Raw genomic sequence first — 18,499 nt, 5'->3', positions numbered from 1 at the left:
ATTTTTTTTTTATCGGCAATCAGCTTAGGGAAATCTCATTTCATTTTTCTCATTAATAAGCTTTTCTTTGTTTTTCATGACCCAGAAACTGCTAAAACGATTAGAACAGCTTCCACTAACGCATCTTGGATGTAGTCTCCAGAGTGGGAGCAAAGGTGGATGAGAGAGAAAGAGAAGAGGTGACAGGGATTTCTTAAAAAGCAGTTCTAATATTTGTTGGGCAAACACGCTGAGTATTGTCTCTGCATTTGTATTGCGTTAGTTTTTTAGTCAATGCCACTGTTTCCTTTGGCTCTTGAGGAATGCCTCCTTCTGTTTGGAAAGACTGTTGTCAAGGTCCGAATCCAACCCTGCCTGTTTCCTGGGAAGGCTACTGCCAACAGCAGTAGAAATCAATGCAGATTCTACAGAACACACTGAGATGACACAGGATTGGCCAGCAACCCCTCTCCTCCAGACACAACCAGCTCGGCAGCGGGCATAAACCGTCACAATTCCCAGATGAGGCTCTTTGGATTTGCACCGGCTAAAGAGAAAGCACTATTGGGTCCACAGCAGGAGGCAGAGCTGCGATCGGGACATCAGGCCATCAGGCCTCTGCCTGGCGGCTGCTTCCTCTGCCCTAGCCCGTCAGGCTGCCCAGTGCACTGAACTTACGGCAGAAGTGTTATGATCTTTTTGACTCTCAAGAGATGCAGAATGTAACAGAAAGCCACTTCTGTAGGTAACTGGATCAAAGTGAGGATGAAATTGCATACACATTTTCTGGCGGTTTGGAGAATTCCCATCAGTGAGTCATTTGCATTAGCAACGCATCTCCATCAGCCGCCCCTGCAGACTGCAGAGCAGCCGTGCATGAAATGAGAACACTTCTTATGGAAAGAGGCATCTGCGGGATTTCTTGCATGAACATGAGTCACTGTTTTCACAGCTATAATTAAACATGTAAACACAAAACTGTGCTGTTGAAACTGGCTGTGGATAAGATCGTGTTCAAGAGCACTGATTTTGTAACACTGGATGTTTTGTATTTGTGAATGAGGCTGGCAAACAGTCAGTTTTTAACAGGTGGCTTTGTTTAGATGAACTCTTGAAGAGAATATCTATTGTAGCCGACTGTGGACTCATAACTCATCATCACTGGTAGCAACAGTGGGAGTCAGAGCATAGACCCAATCCAGCTGTTTTTACTATCACATTTTCTAACCTAGGTCTAGCTACACTGGTGAGGAACTATGCAGGCACGGATTTACCAAGGGCTAAGAACACAGCACTATCCCTGCCTGTTAGCAGAGTCCTGTCAAGTTCTGTATGCTAGACAGGCTTCCTTCGCTCCTTGCTAATGCTCCCGCATACGGAGTTCATGCACTCACAGGGCAAATGTGTCTGGAGCAGGAGGAATTATGACCCTGGAAAGTGTTTCCCTTGGTCACCTCCTTAACACACTGGTGCTCCTTTACCACGTGGCTGGCTGGCTGATCAGATCGTAGCTGTATGCACTCAGCAGGTGTGTGAATCGGTTGATACTGGAGCAACTTCAGGAGCAGCTTGATAATGGGAGCCTCATGTTGTCCTTACCTGTGTGTGCTGCCCACTGGTGTGTACAGAAGGACTCCCATCCACTTTTGCTTCCCGTGAGTGAGTGTGCAGCATTTGGGACTAGGTGCAAAATTAGAATCTAGATCATATGCAAATGAAAGCTGAGGATAATTCAAAGACAGGCTTTTGCTCTGAACCGTTGTATTATCTCCTTTACCAGCAGCTAAGAAAGGGTTAGACATGGAATGGTCTTTCCTTTATATTGTCCCCTTACTGTTACTACTGCTGCATCAGAGGGAGCCCTCAACCCACAAGATGAGTCTGGAGTCGTTCACAATATAGCAACACTTTCCACTTCTAATCTCTAAATACAGCGATATTTTATCTGCGAGTAGCTCTCCTCATCTTTTGAAACAGCACGTGCAACAGGGTTGTGATTTATTGTTTGAGAGGTTTTATTGGTGTTTTTTTTTTTCTGTGATGCTCTGAGGACTTTGACTCCACTGCTCAAACACATGGGAGCTTTGCTTTCTCAGTAATTGCATTGTTCAGGAGATCAGTGCAATCTGTCTTATTTCTACTTTGTCTGATGCTTGTCCATGACAGCTGAGGGGCTATTCCCTTCGGGGCCCACGGGGGTTCCGTACCCACCTTCCATTACTGTGAATTAGAGTTGCATATAAACACGCACGCATCAAGGCAAGAGTAATGGACCCCACCATTTTCTTCAGACTGGTGGGCTGCGCTCTCTAAGGTGCAGTGCACACGCGGCTCTGACTCTCTTCACTGCACGCTCTGAGTGCTGAGTGCTCATGTTTTATACATTTGCCATCTTCTCTGACAGAACAGCTCCATAATCCTTGCAACTGATCTCAGAGCAGAAACCAGCCTAACCTTTGTGAAACTGGTAGTCACGCACAAAGAACAGGATTTTAACTCTCAGTAATTCCCGCAATTACTGTTTATAAGTTTGGTAAGCTGACCTGTCTGGACTTATCTCTCCAATTTTCATTTTCCTCTTGTTTACTTTGTGCTGTAAAGCTGTAAACAATCTTCTTAAAAAGAATGCTGTGCCTTATATCCTGCCTTCAGTTAAAAAACCTGCTCTTCTTCCCACTAGAGCTTTCTGCAGTTTAACTGCAAGGAGGCTGGCACAGCCAGCTCGGTCGCAGGCACCAGTGAACTGCCTGTTCAGCAGAGCCACGCCATCCCCGCCTGGGCAGGGATCCCGCAGCACCAACACCTCATCCTTCGCTCTGAACGGGAAGCTGGGGACGTGGTGGCTGCACGTATGTCCTTTCTTTGGTAATGCCTGTTCAGGTCATATTTAATCTTCTAGGGCTCAGGGGATTTATTCTCTAAGGGAAGACCACTCTGCAGAGACACGCGTGGCCCCTGCAGGGATGCTGGCTTTGTCCTTCTCTGCAGCTGGACAAGAGCATGGTCTGGTTTGCAGTTTGCAATTGCGTCTGACCTAACAGGTCCTGTCGTGGTCCTCCCTGTCACCAGAGAGGACCCACCTGGGGCAGTTACACGAGTACGTCTTTGCTCTCTAAGATACAGGCTAAACGCAGAGGGGTTTCTATCAACTGCCATCTACATTAAACATTTAATTAACGTAGGCTGACTGAAAACAACCTGCGTTAATGTAATCCTTTTTTCTAAACTTCCTGCTTCAAAACCTATTTTCCATAATAATTGCCGTGCTCTGACATGTGTCCTGTTCATGGAAACTGAATGTTTGTGAGTAGGTGTTGCTCCATGTACACACAGCCTGTAGAGCTGCAGTCATCAGAACTTTTCACCCACTTTTGGAGCAGAGTGAAAACAATTACTAAAAATGAATGTATAGTATTCAGTTGATTAAATCACTCTTTAATCCCCTGCAAAAAGGAGATCAGTGGAGATTTAACTAGGTGCTCATAAAGAGAATCAATGTATTCTTCTGCCACCGCCATATGTTAAAATACTGAGGGTTTTGTTTCACCAGGGTGGAGAGGGAGACACGAGCTACCTGTCGCTTTCCCAACACGATGGTCTGACCGGGGGCCCTTGGGGGGCTGCGGCCATCAGGGTCCCTGGGGCTCACGGGGTGCGGCGGCCGCAGGGACAGGCCCAGGACCTTTCTCCTCCCGAGGGGTGCCCCTGCTCCAGGGAGGGGTGGAAAGCCAGAGCACCCTCGGACAGGCATGGCAGGGCTCGGCTGCATGGAGAGAAATCTTCCCCTCGGGTGCTGGTCTCCCCACACCGCTGGGAGGTTACATCTAGGGCAAAACTCGGGTAGGGGAGATCCATCTCCAAAAAACCCCAGCTGAACCTTTCCTATTGATCTTCCAGCTCTCTACAAACAGGTGGTTCCCTCTTTCAGTATATCTTGTGTCAAAATCTGCCTACTTGGCAATTTGCTGGGTAAGGAGTAAAGAGCAGTCTGGCTCCATGTTGAATTGGTGCTATTTATTTTAACTACGTGTGCGTGTGGTGCATTTAGCAGAGAATAATATATCCAAATTTGTTTACCTTCTAGCGAGGAATTTGTGAGATGGAGAGGCTGGGCTGATTATTGGCTTTTCATGCAATAGGCTTATGTCCACTTCAGAGCTCTTATTCACAGGAAAACCTTTTAAAAAGACAAATGAAGGCATTTAATAAATATGCTCTTTGTAGAAATGAAATGGCCCAAGGTTTGGCATCTATTCTCTGCCTACTTATATGTGAGCACTTAACATTCTAAGTACATGGGGTTAGGCTTACCATTCCTTTCTTACTTCTGGGAAAGCCTAGGCACCAGAAGGTGAAGTGATGTGTCCAAAACCAGTGGCAAAGCCACAGATAAAATTAAGGGATGTAGTTTCACAGGTGCAATAAGGGGAGAAGAAAGTAATTAGGTCATTACCCAAGTTAGATCATTACTTCTTAATGTGGTAGCCTCTACTTCAGTCCCATCTCCCCTCTCACAGGGGGACTGACAGACTTTTCAGTGCTAACCAAACAGACATATAAGAAAAGTCAGTCACTACTAACATTCTGGCAACCTGTTGATCTGAGGAGCTTTGCTGGAATTTCATGGTTCTGCCCTACTGATCTAAAGATACTGAACAGCATATGGCGTGGCGCTCGTACTGCTGCTGCCAGAGGGTCCCTGTGCTGCCTGTGCTGCTTGCTGAGGGCACCTGTGACTCTTCTTGGTGTTAGATTTGTGAGCTGTGCAGAGAACAAGTCTGCAAACACTCAAGGCTCCAGCGACAGCTCCCTCTGAGCAGTACAGATGCAGCCTAGAGGACCTACTGCTCAGGGATTTTCCAAGACACAACACTTCCAATAGCCAAGGTGAGACCAGGCTTAAACACTGCTTTGCAGCTTTGAAAGACTTGGGCTATGGCATCTGAGCCTCACTGTTGCATTTTGTCAACATGATCTACCTTACAATGTGTTGCTCAGGTCTTCCCCAGTTTTGAGATGCCTCTGTCTTGTGCTGCGAGAGATCCATGGTAATCCTTTGCTCACAGCACTCCCACCAGACAAAGAAGTGGGCATTGCCTTCTGTCTGTCCAGGGCTGTTGTTCCCTCAGTGCTACCTGCAAGGCTATGAAGTCCATGAAATTGCCTATCTGATGACACACATAACTCACCAGGATCTGGGGTGTCCAGAAGCATGTGTATAGTCATTGTCCTGTCTTGCTCATCCTTGGATGTCTCAGGCTCTGGGACAGAAGATGACTCATTGAAAAGGTCCAAAGTTGCCTCTGTCAATGTTTTGTCAGCAGAGTCTTTAACCCTACTTGCTTCATTCAGTCTCTTAGTTGCCATCTCAATCTTTTCTGCGAGTTCCTTGGATAGGCTATGTATGGCTTTCACTCGATCCTGTTTACTTCTGTATGGAGAAAGACCCGAAGTCGAATCCTTGCAGTAAGGTTTTGCAACTTTCTGAGGAAGGGAAAAGCTCAGAGGAGGTGTATGCAGGGCTGGGGGAGAGAAGTCCCTCAAGTCTTCACATTGCAGAGGACTGAGAAACCAGCATTCGGATTCCAGTGGTGCTGGAGAAGCTAATGCCGCTCTTTTTTTAGGTGATTGAACTGTATCTAGAAGTTGATTCCTGTTTAAACAAAAAGGAGAAATGTCAGGTTATAAAGACAAAGTAATAGTAGCTTTCTGCACAGACCAGTATCCTCAGCTAAAGCACTTCACAAAAGAAAAAGAAACAGATTTCCCTGTCCAGAGATACATTTGTCAAACGACAGATTCAGGATGGAGCATGAACTGCTGACGTGGAGAAGAATCAGCCTGGGGCTGGCAAGGAATAATTATTCTTTAAAAAGACAAAGCATAAAAATACAAAGCATAAAACTACAAAGCATAAAAGTAGGCTGGTAAGTCTGCCTCAACCTGGATAGCCAGAGCATCGGTCTCCTTCCATGCTCAAATGCACTCCCAGATGCTCCCCGGTTCTGTAATGACTCTGGACTAGGGTGCAGTGAGGCTGACTTTCAGTTCAGATATGATAGTACATTAGTCCATTGCTCTATTTTTTATAGTTTACAGCAGAATACTATGAAAAGTCTGCAGTGTGTGCTGAGAAAGAGGCTTTGTAGGATGCTTTTTATGTCTGAGTACCTGCCTCTGTGATCTTTGCTTAGTAGAGTACAGGATGCTCTATCCACCCAGGCAATGAAACTCCTCTCCAGGATTCCACCACTGGTTTGCTCCTGAGACAGAAGTGACCATTAGTATAAGCACTAAATAGCTAGGCAACATGAGGGGGATATTTGGCTTTTGTTCCACTTAATAATTTGTTCATGTAACTGGAAAACTGCATGCACCAAACGACAAACCTGTTCTTTTAGCTCAAGCAATGGAGATTTCCAGGCTTTTGGCCCTGAAGTCAAGGGTTCCAACCTTAGTAATGAGCCCAGAAGTTCTTGCCGTAATTAGAAGTTAATTGCTGTATTTTTCCAGATTAAACTTTTTCTTCCTGACACTTCAAAGCATTTATATGAAGTGTTTCATCTCCTACATGGTGCTGTACTGATCGAGATCAGAGGGTTTTCAATCTGCTGCTCCTTTATGACTTACTTACTTGCTCAAGTTTACACTGAGGACTTTCTTTTGCAGAAGCTGTTTCCCTGATGCACTTGTGAGTCTGGTCAGAATACGTTTTCTTTCCAATAACTTCTTTCTGTTTCCTGTATACTTCTTGCAATCTCTTATTTCTCATCTCCACAGCCTGCACCGAAGACTTTTTTTCTTCTAGTCTTTTTTTCTTTCTTTCTTCATTCTTTCGGTACATAAATTCCTGAACAATTTCAGGGCTGTAGGGGTAAAGTTTTTTAATGTTTACCCTCCTCTTTGAAGGGTGCTTAAGGTTTTCTTTCTCAGACCCTTTCTGTGCAGGGCTGCTTGAGCCTTTCTGTCTCTGAGGAGATGTGCTTTTTCCTCTGCTGCGGTTTCCTGAGCTACTGGGCTTGGCTCCATCTTTCATTGATGAAGATCGTATCTTTTCCCCACTGAAGGCAGAGGTAGTTATGGCCCGAGGTCCAGGTGGAGGAGAGTGGATCCCCAGGTACCGCTGCAGAACTTCTACCTTTCCTTTTGCAGTACCTTTTGGGAGCCTGGTATGTCTGCATTCATCACAATACTGGCTTTGCAAATGCAAGCTCCTGAGTATTTTTTTTGTACCCTTGGTTGGTGCATTGCTGCCCCTTTCAACAGGCTTGCTGGGGGGAACCACGCAGCTTTTGAATTCAGGGCTCTTCCCCGCAAGTTCATTTCCCTTTTCTCTGGAGTTCTTTTCCATTGCTGGCATTGCTACAAATCCTCTACCAGGTTCTGTGGAAAGCATTTGGAAACAACAGTGGTGTTACTACTTCAGAGATGTATCAATTCCTGTATCAATCATGTGCACCTCAAAACTTGCTTCCTACTATAGGTCTGAGGACTATTTGCATGTGTAGCCCAGGCTTGTACCTCTGTTGTAAAATCTGCAATGTTCTAGGGAGAAGATAAATCTGTAAGGGTGAAATTGGAAGTTGCAGTGGCCAATTGTACAAATGATGTGTAGCTTGTGGCCCTTCAGTAGAAACAGAATTTTATATACGTGGGCAATGAAACCCTTTATCTCATAAACGTCTTATGCTTGTCAGCGTAGCACAGTGAGAACTCAGTGGCCAGCCTCAGCTATTGGCAGACCCAGGGAAGCTCTACAGCTGTGTCTGGCAAACCAACCCAGCTGAAAAGCGGAGTATCCTAGTATGTACGGGACATGGAGCTGACGCTGTATCTCTGCTAGGGAGACATAACCTGTGTCAAGATCCAGACAAGTCTTATTTTAAGGATACAGTGCATTTGCATTGTCTCTTCAAAACCACAATGGACTCACTGTGCCAGCTGACCATGGACAACAGCTTTAGTAATTGTTCTGGGTGGTTGTTAACCTGACAAGTGAGTTATTGCAAGTCATTAAAGATAGGTGCTCAGAAGGGCCTTGAAACCTTTTGTTTCAACTAGTTTTAATAAACCACTTTTTTGTTTGTGTGCCAAAACAACTAGTGTAGCGGAGAGGCAACTGTACCAAAGGTGTTTGCTGTGGTCTGCTCTTCAGCTGTGCTCCTCAGATTTGGAAATGTAGGAGGTGGACCAAGCAACTTTCTAGCTAACTTCTGACCTTCCCTCCATGCAGAAGCACCAGGTAGCTTCACACCTGAAACAGAAGATTTGTATTTAATTGTTAAACCCTCACATGTTCTTGGAAAGAAAATTGTAACTCTATTATAAATCTTTTTAATGGTGATTTCCAGGAATCACACTCACGGTGTGGGGAGATCTAAAAAGTTTGTCAGAGCAGGTTTAAAAAAAAAAGTAGATGTTACTTTGGTAACAAAAAGTTTTTAAAGCACTCAAACTTTGGAGGCTGTCACTCTGCTACTGTCTATTCACTGACTGACAGAGAGCTGGTTCATGAATCGGATGAGGGCAACACATGAAGGTTCAGTGATTCCCTAAGGCTTTACCATTAGCATTTATAGAATTTAAGACTTGTAGCATGTTCACACAGTTCTTACAAATTTTACTCAGAAACCATTGACTCCCAGAGTCCTCAAGAACACTAAGAGGAGGTCGGGACACCTACCTGAGAGCGTCTGAGAGCATCCTTCTATGATGGCAGCTGCAGACAGCTGGTACTTACTGGGTACCAGCAGATTTGAGAACTGGAGGGAGGGGAGTAATGAAAGTATGATTTTCCTTTGATTACTTCAAACTCACTAGAGTAACCTAATTCATTTTTAAACTGGTGAGAATCAGCAGGATGCAGTGTGGAAGAATCAATGAATGATACAGGACGAGGGACAATGTATAATGCAAAAATAAACGATACAGTATGCAGCACAAACAAATTATTCTTGCTTAATAGGCAGTGTCACGTAATAGACAACATTTATCACTGTTTTACTTCGTAATTTCAGATTGCATTCACAGCATGCCAATACTTGCACTGGCATAATTATTTATTGCAAACACTTCTCCAGCAGAAAGTAACTAAACAGGTACTTACTTGGTTTTTGCATGGAAATCCTCCCCACCAAATTGTCCCCCAATGGAAATATTCAAGCTTTTTTTTTTAAAGAGAAGATTTTACTCTTAAGTCAGTATCAGCCTCAGTTCAAAGGTGTGGTTCAGTACTCGGGCAACTGGCTGAGTCAGGCTTTTCTAGCTTCTGTTCAGCAACCTTGGCTATGGGCTGAGCTGACTGTGCGCAGCACCTCTGAGAATCACCTGTTGGACACGAAGCACTTTCAGAGACTGACTGGTTAATGGGATTGTCCTGAGGTTCCCCTTTGCTTCGTGAACAACAGCTGTAAGGCAACGTCTTCTCAGCTAACAGCCCTGGGCTCCGTACCACGGCCACTGGCAGAGTCACGGCCACTTACATCAGCCGAATTTGCAGCACTGAGATGGTCTGGAGGCTCATCTTAACCGTGCAGTTTAGGTCGTGTCACAAGAGAAATTATGTTTTTCAGACAAGGAAGAGCTTCACTCTCTGTGGGGCTGAAGTCAATTCCTATAATCATGTGGACTTGGGAAGCCTTGAGAGGAATTTTTCACTAGATCCATGCAGTTCAGTGTCTGACAGCAGGAACCACGGGTGGAATTGCCAAAATTTGTTGGACTTGGGACAGCTGAGATCCATCAGTGTTTTTAATGAAACATTTATAATGAACATGTTCATTATAAATTAAATATAAATATATAATGAGCATTTATAATGAAACATATTATTTTGTTTTCTAGTCTAGCAGTATTAAAAATGCAGGATGTATTTATTTTTATGCTGTCTTAGTTTCTCTGAATGCAACTGACAAATTAATATGTGGATCTAATGATCTTTGCTTCACCATGTTGTCTGATTTCAATTAAATCCTTTTTTAATCTCCACAGTATTTATTAACTACAGAAACTATTATGCTAAAGTTCAAGAGCAGTCTGCATTTCTGATGAAAACCCTTGCTAGAAGGAAATTTTTTGATTTAAATATTCTCCTGTTTTTTTCTGCCTATGAACAGATGAATATTTTATAGCTGTTGTGACTTAATTTTTTGTTAACTACAGCAAATTTATAATTCATCAAATTCCTGAGTACTCTGGCTCTGACCCCTGCCCCTCATTCATCTCTTTGTAGCCCTGCCTTGGCTCTTTCACTGACAGAAACTAATAGCCAATAAAGACACCATGACACTGGCAGTTACAATGATGAATGCTTCATGTGGCATGGTCTTATTATGACCCACTCTCAGAGGAAGATCAAGCCATTTTTCAAACAATCCATTAAAACAAAAAAAAAAAGGAGGGAGAAGGAAATTATTATATATTTCATGCATTTTAAATAGTACTTAGGTAGCAGAGCGCATGATGCCACTATGCTCATAATTTCATCTGGACGGTATTAGATAGCTTGGATTTTTTTCTGTTTCACCCAAGTCACATATCTAGTACCCCGGCCAGTGTAAAACACAACTGCCTGGAGCCAGCTGTGCCCATAGCACTTCCACTATTTCTCTTGTTCCCCACAAAGTCTGAAGGCAACTATTTCCAACGCAAAGTAGTAGCACTAAATGGGTAAAATTACTGCAGTAATTAAAATCTGCACTTAGACACATCAGTCAAAGAAAACTGAGAACTAGTGATTGGGACTCCTGTTCCTGCTGTTGACTTTGTAGAAAGGCTGTAGATAATTCATCTGACTTTTCAGTGCTTCAGGTCCCTGTTTTGCAGGCCAGGAAATCCCTGCCTTTTGCGGGCACTATTAATTCATTAGAAAACACAGAACTGAATAGGTGACAGACAGCTCTTCCCACCTAGGACGTATGGCTTATTTTTCAGTGACAGAAAGTGGTATCAAGTGGCCAGTCTGACACCCCATCCCGGGGGCCCCAGCACGATTCGCCCGCAGCTAACCTAGAAATTAAGCCTTGTGTCCCTGTGCTGCCTCTGGTCATCTTCCGCCTCCCTGAACAAATGCTGATTTTTGTCTGTTCCCTCAGCTTGGTATAACTAGGCCCTTGACTGCAGATCTGAGGACTTGATATTATTTTAATAACCAGCTAAAGATTTTGGCAGGTGAGTGCTCAGATGCCTCTGACCTCCAGTAGTTTTGTCCATCAATTTGTGTAACTTCTCGTGATTCTCATCCTTTCTGTTACCTGTCACGGCTCTCTCCAGAACAGAGGACTTGGGTGCAGGCTGCCTCTGGCTTTGTGTTTGAATTCTCCGTGCTGAACTTCTCTCTATTTGCTCTTTAATCAGAAGGGGAAAAAAAGCACAGAAAAGAATTAGTATGCAGCTAAAATCAAACTGACATGACTGCTGTCACCAACAAACCAAACCCAGTCCCATTCACTTGGAACACAAAAGCGGGAGTCTCTCTAATGACACCAGTCACAGAACAAGCAGGGTACCTTATTTTGTGGTGCTGGAGATGTCCCAGCAAAGCAAGCATTGGCCTGGATCCCTGAGGCTATGTCTGTGACCCCGTCTACCTGTACAACGGTGTACCGTGCAAACAGCCCTGACCTAACTGGCACATCCAGTGGGTGCAGTGGGACACCTTTCCCCTTGGTGTCTCTCTGGAGATCCAGACTTGCTCTGCAGAGTACACAAACTGCATGCTTGGGCGAGTTGCCTGGAACAAACTGTTATGATACAGCATTGCTAAGCTGGGACCTTGGGGGCTTTTTTATAATCCCTCCCTTTTCCAGGGATGGCAAATTCTTCTCTGCCTGGTATTCTGTGCTCTTCATCAGGCAAGGAGAGAGCAGACCTCAGGTTCACAGCACTAAAACCTGGACAGGTATTTGAAACCTGTTAGGCTACAAGGAGCAGTGCAAATGCTGGTATCTGATAGCACTGAGCTCCTGTATGTGTGAAAAGCAGAAGCAGGTATCCTGGGCCAGACTGCAGATATCTGACAGAGGTAATATCTGGCAAAGCAGCTGTGACACACATTTTTCAATGGTAGAGTACAGTCAGACAAATAAGCTGCATCTAAACCGAGTGTCTGGAGCTGTTAGTCTTCAGCCTCAGAGGCTGCCTCTGTTCTGCAAGTTCAACTGTTTGTCTGGTGATTCCCTAACTCAGTTATGTAAAATGATCTGGGTTAAAAACAAACTAAACTAGCCTTCCCCCGAGAACATTCAAAAGAGGCTCAGCAGGGATTGTGGCTTTGGCTTCTGGGTATTAGGAGGGGTAACGCTGCGCAGCGATGACAGAAACCGCTGCCTGATTCAGCTGGAAGGGGGAGATGGCAGCACGGACATGTGCTCCCACAGACCCGAGGTGAGCACCATAAAATACTTCCATACATCATTGTAAAAGGTGATTTGGAGCATATCTAAGGGAAATGCCCATGGAAGCAGGGATCACAGTGCCCAATGAATTAACACTAATACTATTATAGCAATAAGATTTATTATGTACAGCTTTTCAGCTCGTCTTCTCTAGTCTAATATACCCTCAGTAATCCCCCGTTGGCAGAAACGCTTGCCAAGCGGGCAGGCTAACAGGGCTAGCCGTAGGCAGTCCTTGCTCTCAAGTCCATGCATTACTCATAGCAACCTGAGATCTTAAATCGCGCTAAACTAAAGTGACAGCTGTGGATGAATGGTACTTCAGGCCCAAATTTAGCAGCAAAGCAGGATAAGGAAGTCTAATAATACTTGCTTTCAGAACCACACTAGTTCCACTGAATGAACCGTTAAATCCCCCGTAACGGCTCTGAACTACACAATTCCTGCTTTAAATACCTGTGATACCTCTCCGCACTACTGTGCTGCTATTTCCCATTTCATGCTTTCTATCTGGCAGAAAGAAGAATGTGGGAGGAAAGGGGAGAAAAGAATGTATTTTCAGCAAATTCTTTACTGTTTTGTGGCAAGAAATTTATAAATTTGTGCATACTGGGGAGTAAATCCAGTGGAGAAGTGAAGTCAGTAAGCAGGTTGATATGTATAGCACAGGGAGGTTTACAGCTCCCCCAAGGGCTGCAGAAGTAAATGAATTTATCATCACATGAACACGGTTGCTGCCCAGCATAAACCAAAGTGTGGGGTGGAAGCTGTGTGGATAGCGATTCAGCTGTGCCAAAGCCCTGCTACGTAATACACAGTTGCAGCCTTTCTCCATAGGTGCCAGACTACTACTGACCTCTGTAAACTGGAGCAGGAGGAGCAGACGCCACTTTGCACACTTTTCTCTTCAGGGGTCTTTTTTGCGGTGGCTCTTTAGCATAGGCAGAAATCAGACACTTCTGCTCCTGAGATGCTGCTTGCTGCTTTTGTTTCTGCTCCTGGATTCTCTTCTTGAGTTGCTCTAACTTCTTTTGGGGTGATTTTTTCCACAACTCTTCCAGCTTCTGATCACTGGGCCTGCTGGTTGATGAAAGGTGGTATGTAGGAAGCAGGACAGCCGTGGGCACGGGAGCGTTTCTCTGGCTGCCACGTGGGACGGCTGAGAACGGACTGCTCCCTGCAGGGCCATGAGGTGGGTGATGCAGAGAGCAGGGAGATTTTTCCTTTTGTACTGTGCGGTCTCTTGAATCTGCCTGCTCCCTGGAATTGTCCCTTCTTGGTTTGTACAGGCTCTTTGCAGGAGACCATGTCCCAGCTGTGCCTTCGCCGTCGACAGCCTCCCTCCTGGCAGGGCTGCAAGGTGCTGAGCGTGAGTCTCCCCTGGGGGACAGAGAGGTCATTCTGGATGGGCCAGAGCTCACGGCAGGGCTCTCGAGGAAACAGGTCTGTGACCAAGCAGGGGAGGGAGCAGCACAGTTTCCCTTTCTTAAGAAAAAGAAAAACAAGACTGAATATGTAAGGTGTATTATGAAATTATTCAATAGACTGCTAATATGAATGACAGTTGAGTTTCTAGAACATGCTCTGATGGTGATCTCAGTGTCTCCACAGGATCAGCATTTTGCCAGTTATCAGCAGTTTGGCAAATGAAGATAATATTGGGAAAGTACAAAGCGAACCGTGGTCTGCTAAGAGTTATTACAAGCATGAGCAGATAGACTAACACAGAGAACTGATGTCAGGGCATTGGCTGTTCCACTGGCTTGTTGGTCAGCATGTCTGAGGGTGACTTTTTCTTTTTTTCTAATAAATAGTAAGGTGCTAAACTTTTTCTGAAGTCCTGCATCCCAGAATTTTAAATCCTTTTATGTGTGCCTTCGCCTCTTCATCCACCAAGTGCCGTACATTCAGGTTATTACTTACCTGCAGGCTGGAGGAATCTCATTGCTCTTTTTCTCATTCAAAGCTGTTTCATCTCTGTTCCTCTCGCCATCTACAGTGTAGCAAGATTATGTCGATGTCAAAAAACCAAAAAGGTTCCTTAACCATTAAATTAAACCAGTTCGTTTTACTGGGGAATATTCCCAAACCAAATCTGGCCCTTTGGACACCTGGGTACAATTTCGTTCATGCTGGGTAATGAGCCTGCCAACATTGCAGTTCTGGGATGGAAAAGTGAGAGTTTGTTCTTTGGTGTAAAATCCTCTGTGTACGCTGTCTCCACGCCAGCCAGGCCTGCAGGGCAGACCGAGTATTTGGTTACTAGCTTCCACAGAAACCCACGCTACCTTTCGTACTCTTTGTCCCGGCTACTTGAGTACCACAGTATAGGGTGATAAGGTGTGCTCCACCAGGTCACATCGTGCCCCTGTCATTTAAACCCAGTGACAAACATTCATCTCATCTTTCCTTCCCTTGTTCAAATGGCTTGGGAGCCAAAAAAAGATTCACATGCAAAACCACAAGCTCCAGCAAAGCTCCTAACAGATCCACTCAACGCACCTCTCCTGCTATCCTTGTTACTGAGACCGGGGTCGAGGCAGTGAGCCATCTCCATGAGCGCGGTACAAAGCCCTACTGCTTAGGGAGGAAATAGCATCCATAACTATTAAAGGCTGGCAGCTTAAACTGTTCCCAGCCAATAAGGCATCTCAAAAACAAATACCCAGCAGATGCGAAAATAACAAGTGAAGTCTGTTCTTTTCATTAGTTTTTAAGAGTCTTCTGGAATTGGGTTAAATTTCCTGCTTTTTTCTTATCCCACTTTGTCTTTTAGAGATTATTTTAAACATATTATGTATTTTCTGCAGAAGTAAACAAACAAAATGCTGTATTTACATCACTTCAGTTATCTCTAGGAAAAAAGCCTCAGAGGACAAGTGCACGTAGCTTTCACTTTGCTGTAGCTGGTGGGTATTAATGCTGCATCTTTTGCCTGTGCTCTTTCCAGCAAGGCGTGGCTCCTTGTGCATTGTGATATTCTTCTGGGGGCATTAGTAGAAAGCTGATGAAAATATACACTTTCCCAATGAAGAGGGCCTTTCACTATCTCTTGTCACCTTCCCTCCAGCACCAAAGCAGTCCCCCTGTCTCAGCAGTTGCCCGGTAACTCAGAACTCACCAAAGCTTTTTTCATGCCAGAGCTTTCTTCTGGCTGCCTGTGATTTGGCACAACTCCACGTTTGATGATAAAATTTGTTTTCAATCCTTTGTAGCTGTGAAAAGGCAGATTTTTCTTTTGAAGGGAGACATATGTTTTTTTTCCGTGGTAGCCTTTTGCTGGCATACATTGCTTCTCTGATTAATTTTGCAGCTCCTAGTTACTCTGTAAATACCGGCATGTCTGAGCATGTTCCATGTGGTATTTCCTACAGTTGGAAAGAATGCAGTTGACTGGGTAGATAAGAGATGAAATCACCTCTCTCCATTATTTACACTTTGCCTGTATGTGTGCCTCAGATTTTTACCAGAGCTGCTCTGATGTTTTTCAAAACAGCATAAGCTGGAAGTAGCCCCCGCCAACAGCAACTTCAGCAGTGTGATACGAGTGTCAGGCCTTGGCTGCACAACCAACACCGCATGCATTTGGATAATATTATGCATTCATCCAAGCAATTTCACTGTTATGATTGCAGCTGCTGTGCCTGATATAAACATTATTATGTTTCCTAGTAAGAGGACAATAAGACAGGGAGGATTCAGAGGATGTCCTGGCTCAGGGAGTATCAGCTATTATTCTGCTCAGGGCTTCAGCCACAAGCAAGGCAAACCTTTATCTGCTCTTGTCATTAGTTTTGAAGAGTGTTGTGACATTTGGTAAGATTCCTTGCTTTTCTCCTTATCCTCTTTTTTGCCATTTAGCAAATGATTAAAGAGGTTATATGTTCATTGCAAAAGAACAAACAAAATGGCATGTTTACATCGCTTTCAATTACATTATTTCCATGAAAGAACACTCTGTGGAGGTGATGCACAGGTAGCTGACAGAAAGTGATAAAGGTATGTGACAGCAAGTGTTCCCTGAACCGCACGTACCGCTGCTTTGGCTTTCTGAAGACTCTTCCAAGCCAAGGCCACATCTGTGGAAGCGGGAGATGAAAGACATGTTTTAGCATCTCTTCACACGTGTCTTCACTATAGGCAATTTCCCCTCATGCCCAAGCCAAAACAGATTATAGAGCTGGTGGCTGAAACACAGAACTGCTCCTGAAAAATTGTGTCTGGACCGCTTTTATATATGGCTTGTTTTCAATGTGTGCTTAGTTCCATCAGAGCTAATGCTCTTTGAGCTATGTTAGTGCTTATTCAGGAAAATCCTCACTGATACTAGCTGGTAGTTTTGCATGTATTTAGGAAAGACTGAGCTGAATTTCCCAATTTAGTCCTATTTGGTAGTAGTTACAAAAAAAACCTGTGAGAGTAAGAATGGCTCGTGTCTTTTTACAGAAAAAGCAAAGCAACATATCAGATATGGAGAAGCTCCTAATGTGAACTTATTGCATACATTCAACAGTAATTGAGTCTTGATGACTTCAGGCTGAGGAAGATTCATAGAGCAGGTTTCTGTTAGAAAGCAGCATGAAATGGGGAGTTTTGGTCTTGCTGTAAGAGCAACAAGCACAGTTACAAAACTGTCCAACACCCTCCGAACTTAAAAATATTTGCTCCATTGTGTCTGAAGTCATGCAATCCAGATTAAACTAAGCACTACAGTCTTTCAAGAAGTGATAAATCCTTGGTTTAAAATAAACTTATCCAAGTCTCTGCTATGACCATACGGAGGAAAATGGAAGCTCATTACCCACGTACCAGCTAGAGGATCTGATTCTCCAGATGCAAAACTGTTATCCATCTTCCAGATGTGCTAGAGCTCTGCTTACTTGATATCCATGTCTGAAATAACCATGCAAAAGGACTAGTCATTGCTACCCTTTGAGAACAGACTAGGTCATTTTTATGCCTATATATTTTTTTTCTCATCTATAATTGCTGACTGCCCATAAAGACCCTCATCATTTACATTTCTGTGGTGTTCACAAATGTTACCTGTTATTAATTTTCTCAGCCTTGTGAGGGAGTCTCAGGGAGAGACAGGGATATGGCACAGTTGGTAAATGTCCTGCTCTGGGTCAATACACCCTGAAGAGCTGCCCTGGGAGCTCAGGAGTCTAGCGTGCTCGCTTGGGGATATGACCATGATCAGAGAGTCAAGGAAGTCAGCTCCCTCCCGCATCCCCCTGTTACCACCTGGTTAACACTTACCTTTTGAAGCCTCGTCCATGCATGGAACAGCCTCCACCTAGGAGCTGTGCAAAAGCATGTAGAGAAGCACTTTAGAGATGATCTGTGGGAGGGCTGCAGCCTTTCTACAGTGGCTAATCCCAGAAGCCACTTCCAAAGGAAGGTGTGAGAAAGATCTCCGCACTCAACATCCCATTTGCTGCTCCTTCCCTGGGCTGAGCCATCCGCAGGTGCCAGCTCCCTGGCACCAGTTGGGAACACAGAAGTTCTGCTGAGACAAGCACCAGGTCAGTCCCTGCCCTGCCCATGAGCGCTGGGAGGCGCAGGAGGACGTCCAGAGGAGTCCCACCAGCCCAGCCAGCCATCAACCGTCACCACACCTTTGTTTGAGCCCCTCTGTGCAGGGCGACAGTAGCAACAGCACAGGGAGAGGCTGTTAGGAACAGAGGAGAAAACAAACAGCACCAAGAGGAGCCTGAAGGCTGATCTCAGTTTGCAAACATGTGGCAAGATTCCAGCAGCTTTCTTGACAAGCCCTTGTGTCCTTTCCAGGGCGTCTGGCATCCTGGCAATGACCGTTCCCAGGGCTGGATGGCTGCAGAGGAGCGGGCAGGGCAGCGGAGGAGCAGGGCGACCAACCTGGGGCCCAGGTGGAAGCAGCTCTGCAGTTCTGGGATGGAGAGAGAATACGGTGCCAGAGCAGGGGGAGAAACCAGACCTGTCTGAGCCCTCATCACAGGGCACCTTTCCTCATTGCAGGGCACTTCTTGTCATCCCAGGGCACCTCCCCTCACACCTTCCTCTGCGGACTCCTCCAGCCCTTGATCCTGCTCTCAGCAGCACTCTCTGTCACACCTGAATCCCTGGTCTCAAGAGAGCAGGGG

General features: G+C 45.0%; 1 protein-coding gene across 2 annotated transcripts in view; it reads right to left on the bottom strand.

Moving 5' to 3' along the window:
• The window catches only part of CCDC187 (coiled-coil domain containing 187), a 45,966-nt gene extending 27,982 nt beyond the window's left edge, over positions 1–17,984 (bottom strand). The window contains exons 1-12 of one of the 2 annotated variants that reach the window (XM_087753304.1): positions 17,637–17,984; positions 17,184–17,267; positions 16,410–16,453; positions 15,496–15,742; positions 14,298–14,367; positions 13,231–13,859; positions 11,232–11,324; positions 8,105–8,233; positions 6,614–7,362; positions 6,151–6,242; positions 5,169–5,632; positions 4,057–4,156 (exon numbers count right to left, since the gene is read on the bottom strand). In XM_087753304.1, coding sequence (XP_087609430.1) covers positions 4,057–4,156; positions 5,169–5,632; positions 6,151–6,242; positions 6,614–7,362; positions 8,105–8,233; positions 11,232–11,324; positions 13,231–13,859; positions 14,298–14,367; positions 15,496–15,664 — 2,495 coding nt within the window. In that variant the 5' untranslated portion in view covers positions 15,665–15,742; positions 16,410–16,453; positions 17,184–17,267; positions 17,637–17,984. The remainder of the gene's footprint in view (positions 1–4,056; positions 4,157–5,168; positions 5,633–6,150; positions 6,243–6,613; positions 7,363–8,104; positions 8,234–11,231; positions 11,325–13,230; positions 13,860–14,297; positions 14,368–15,495; positions 15,743–16,409; positions 16,454–17,183; positions 17,268–17,636) is intronic. The other variant, XM_087753305.1, reaches the window with a different exon arrangement.
• Between the last annotated feature and the right edge of the window lie 515 nt (positions 17,985–18,499).

This window comes from Nipponia nippon, unplaced genomic scaffold, assembly GCF_047370975.1.
Source record: "Nipponia nippon isolate SJK-2023a ecotype South Korea unplaced genomic scaffold, ASM4737097v1 scaffold_16, whole genome shotgun sequence".
NCBI lineage: Eukaryota > Metazoa > Chordata > Aves > Pelecaniformes > Threskiornithidae > Nipponia > Nipponia nippon.
This window is presented reverse-complemented; position numbering and strand designations above follow the sequence as displayed.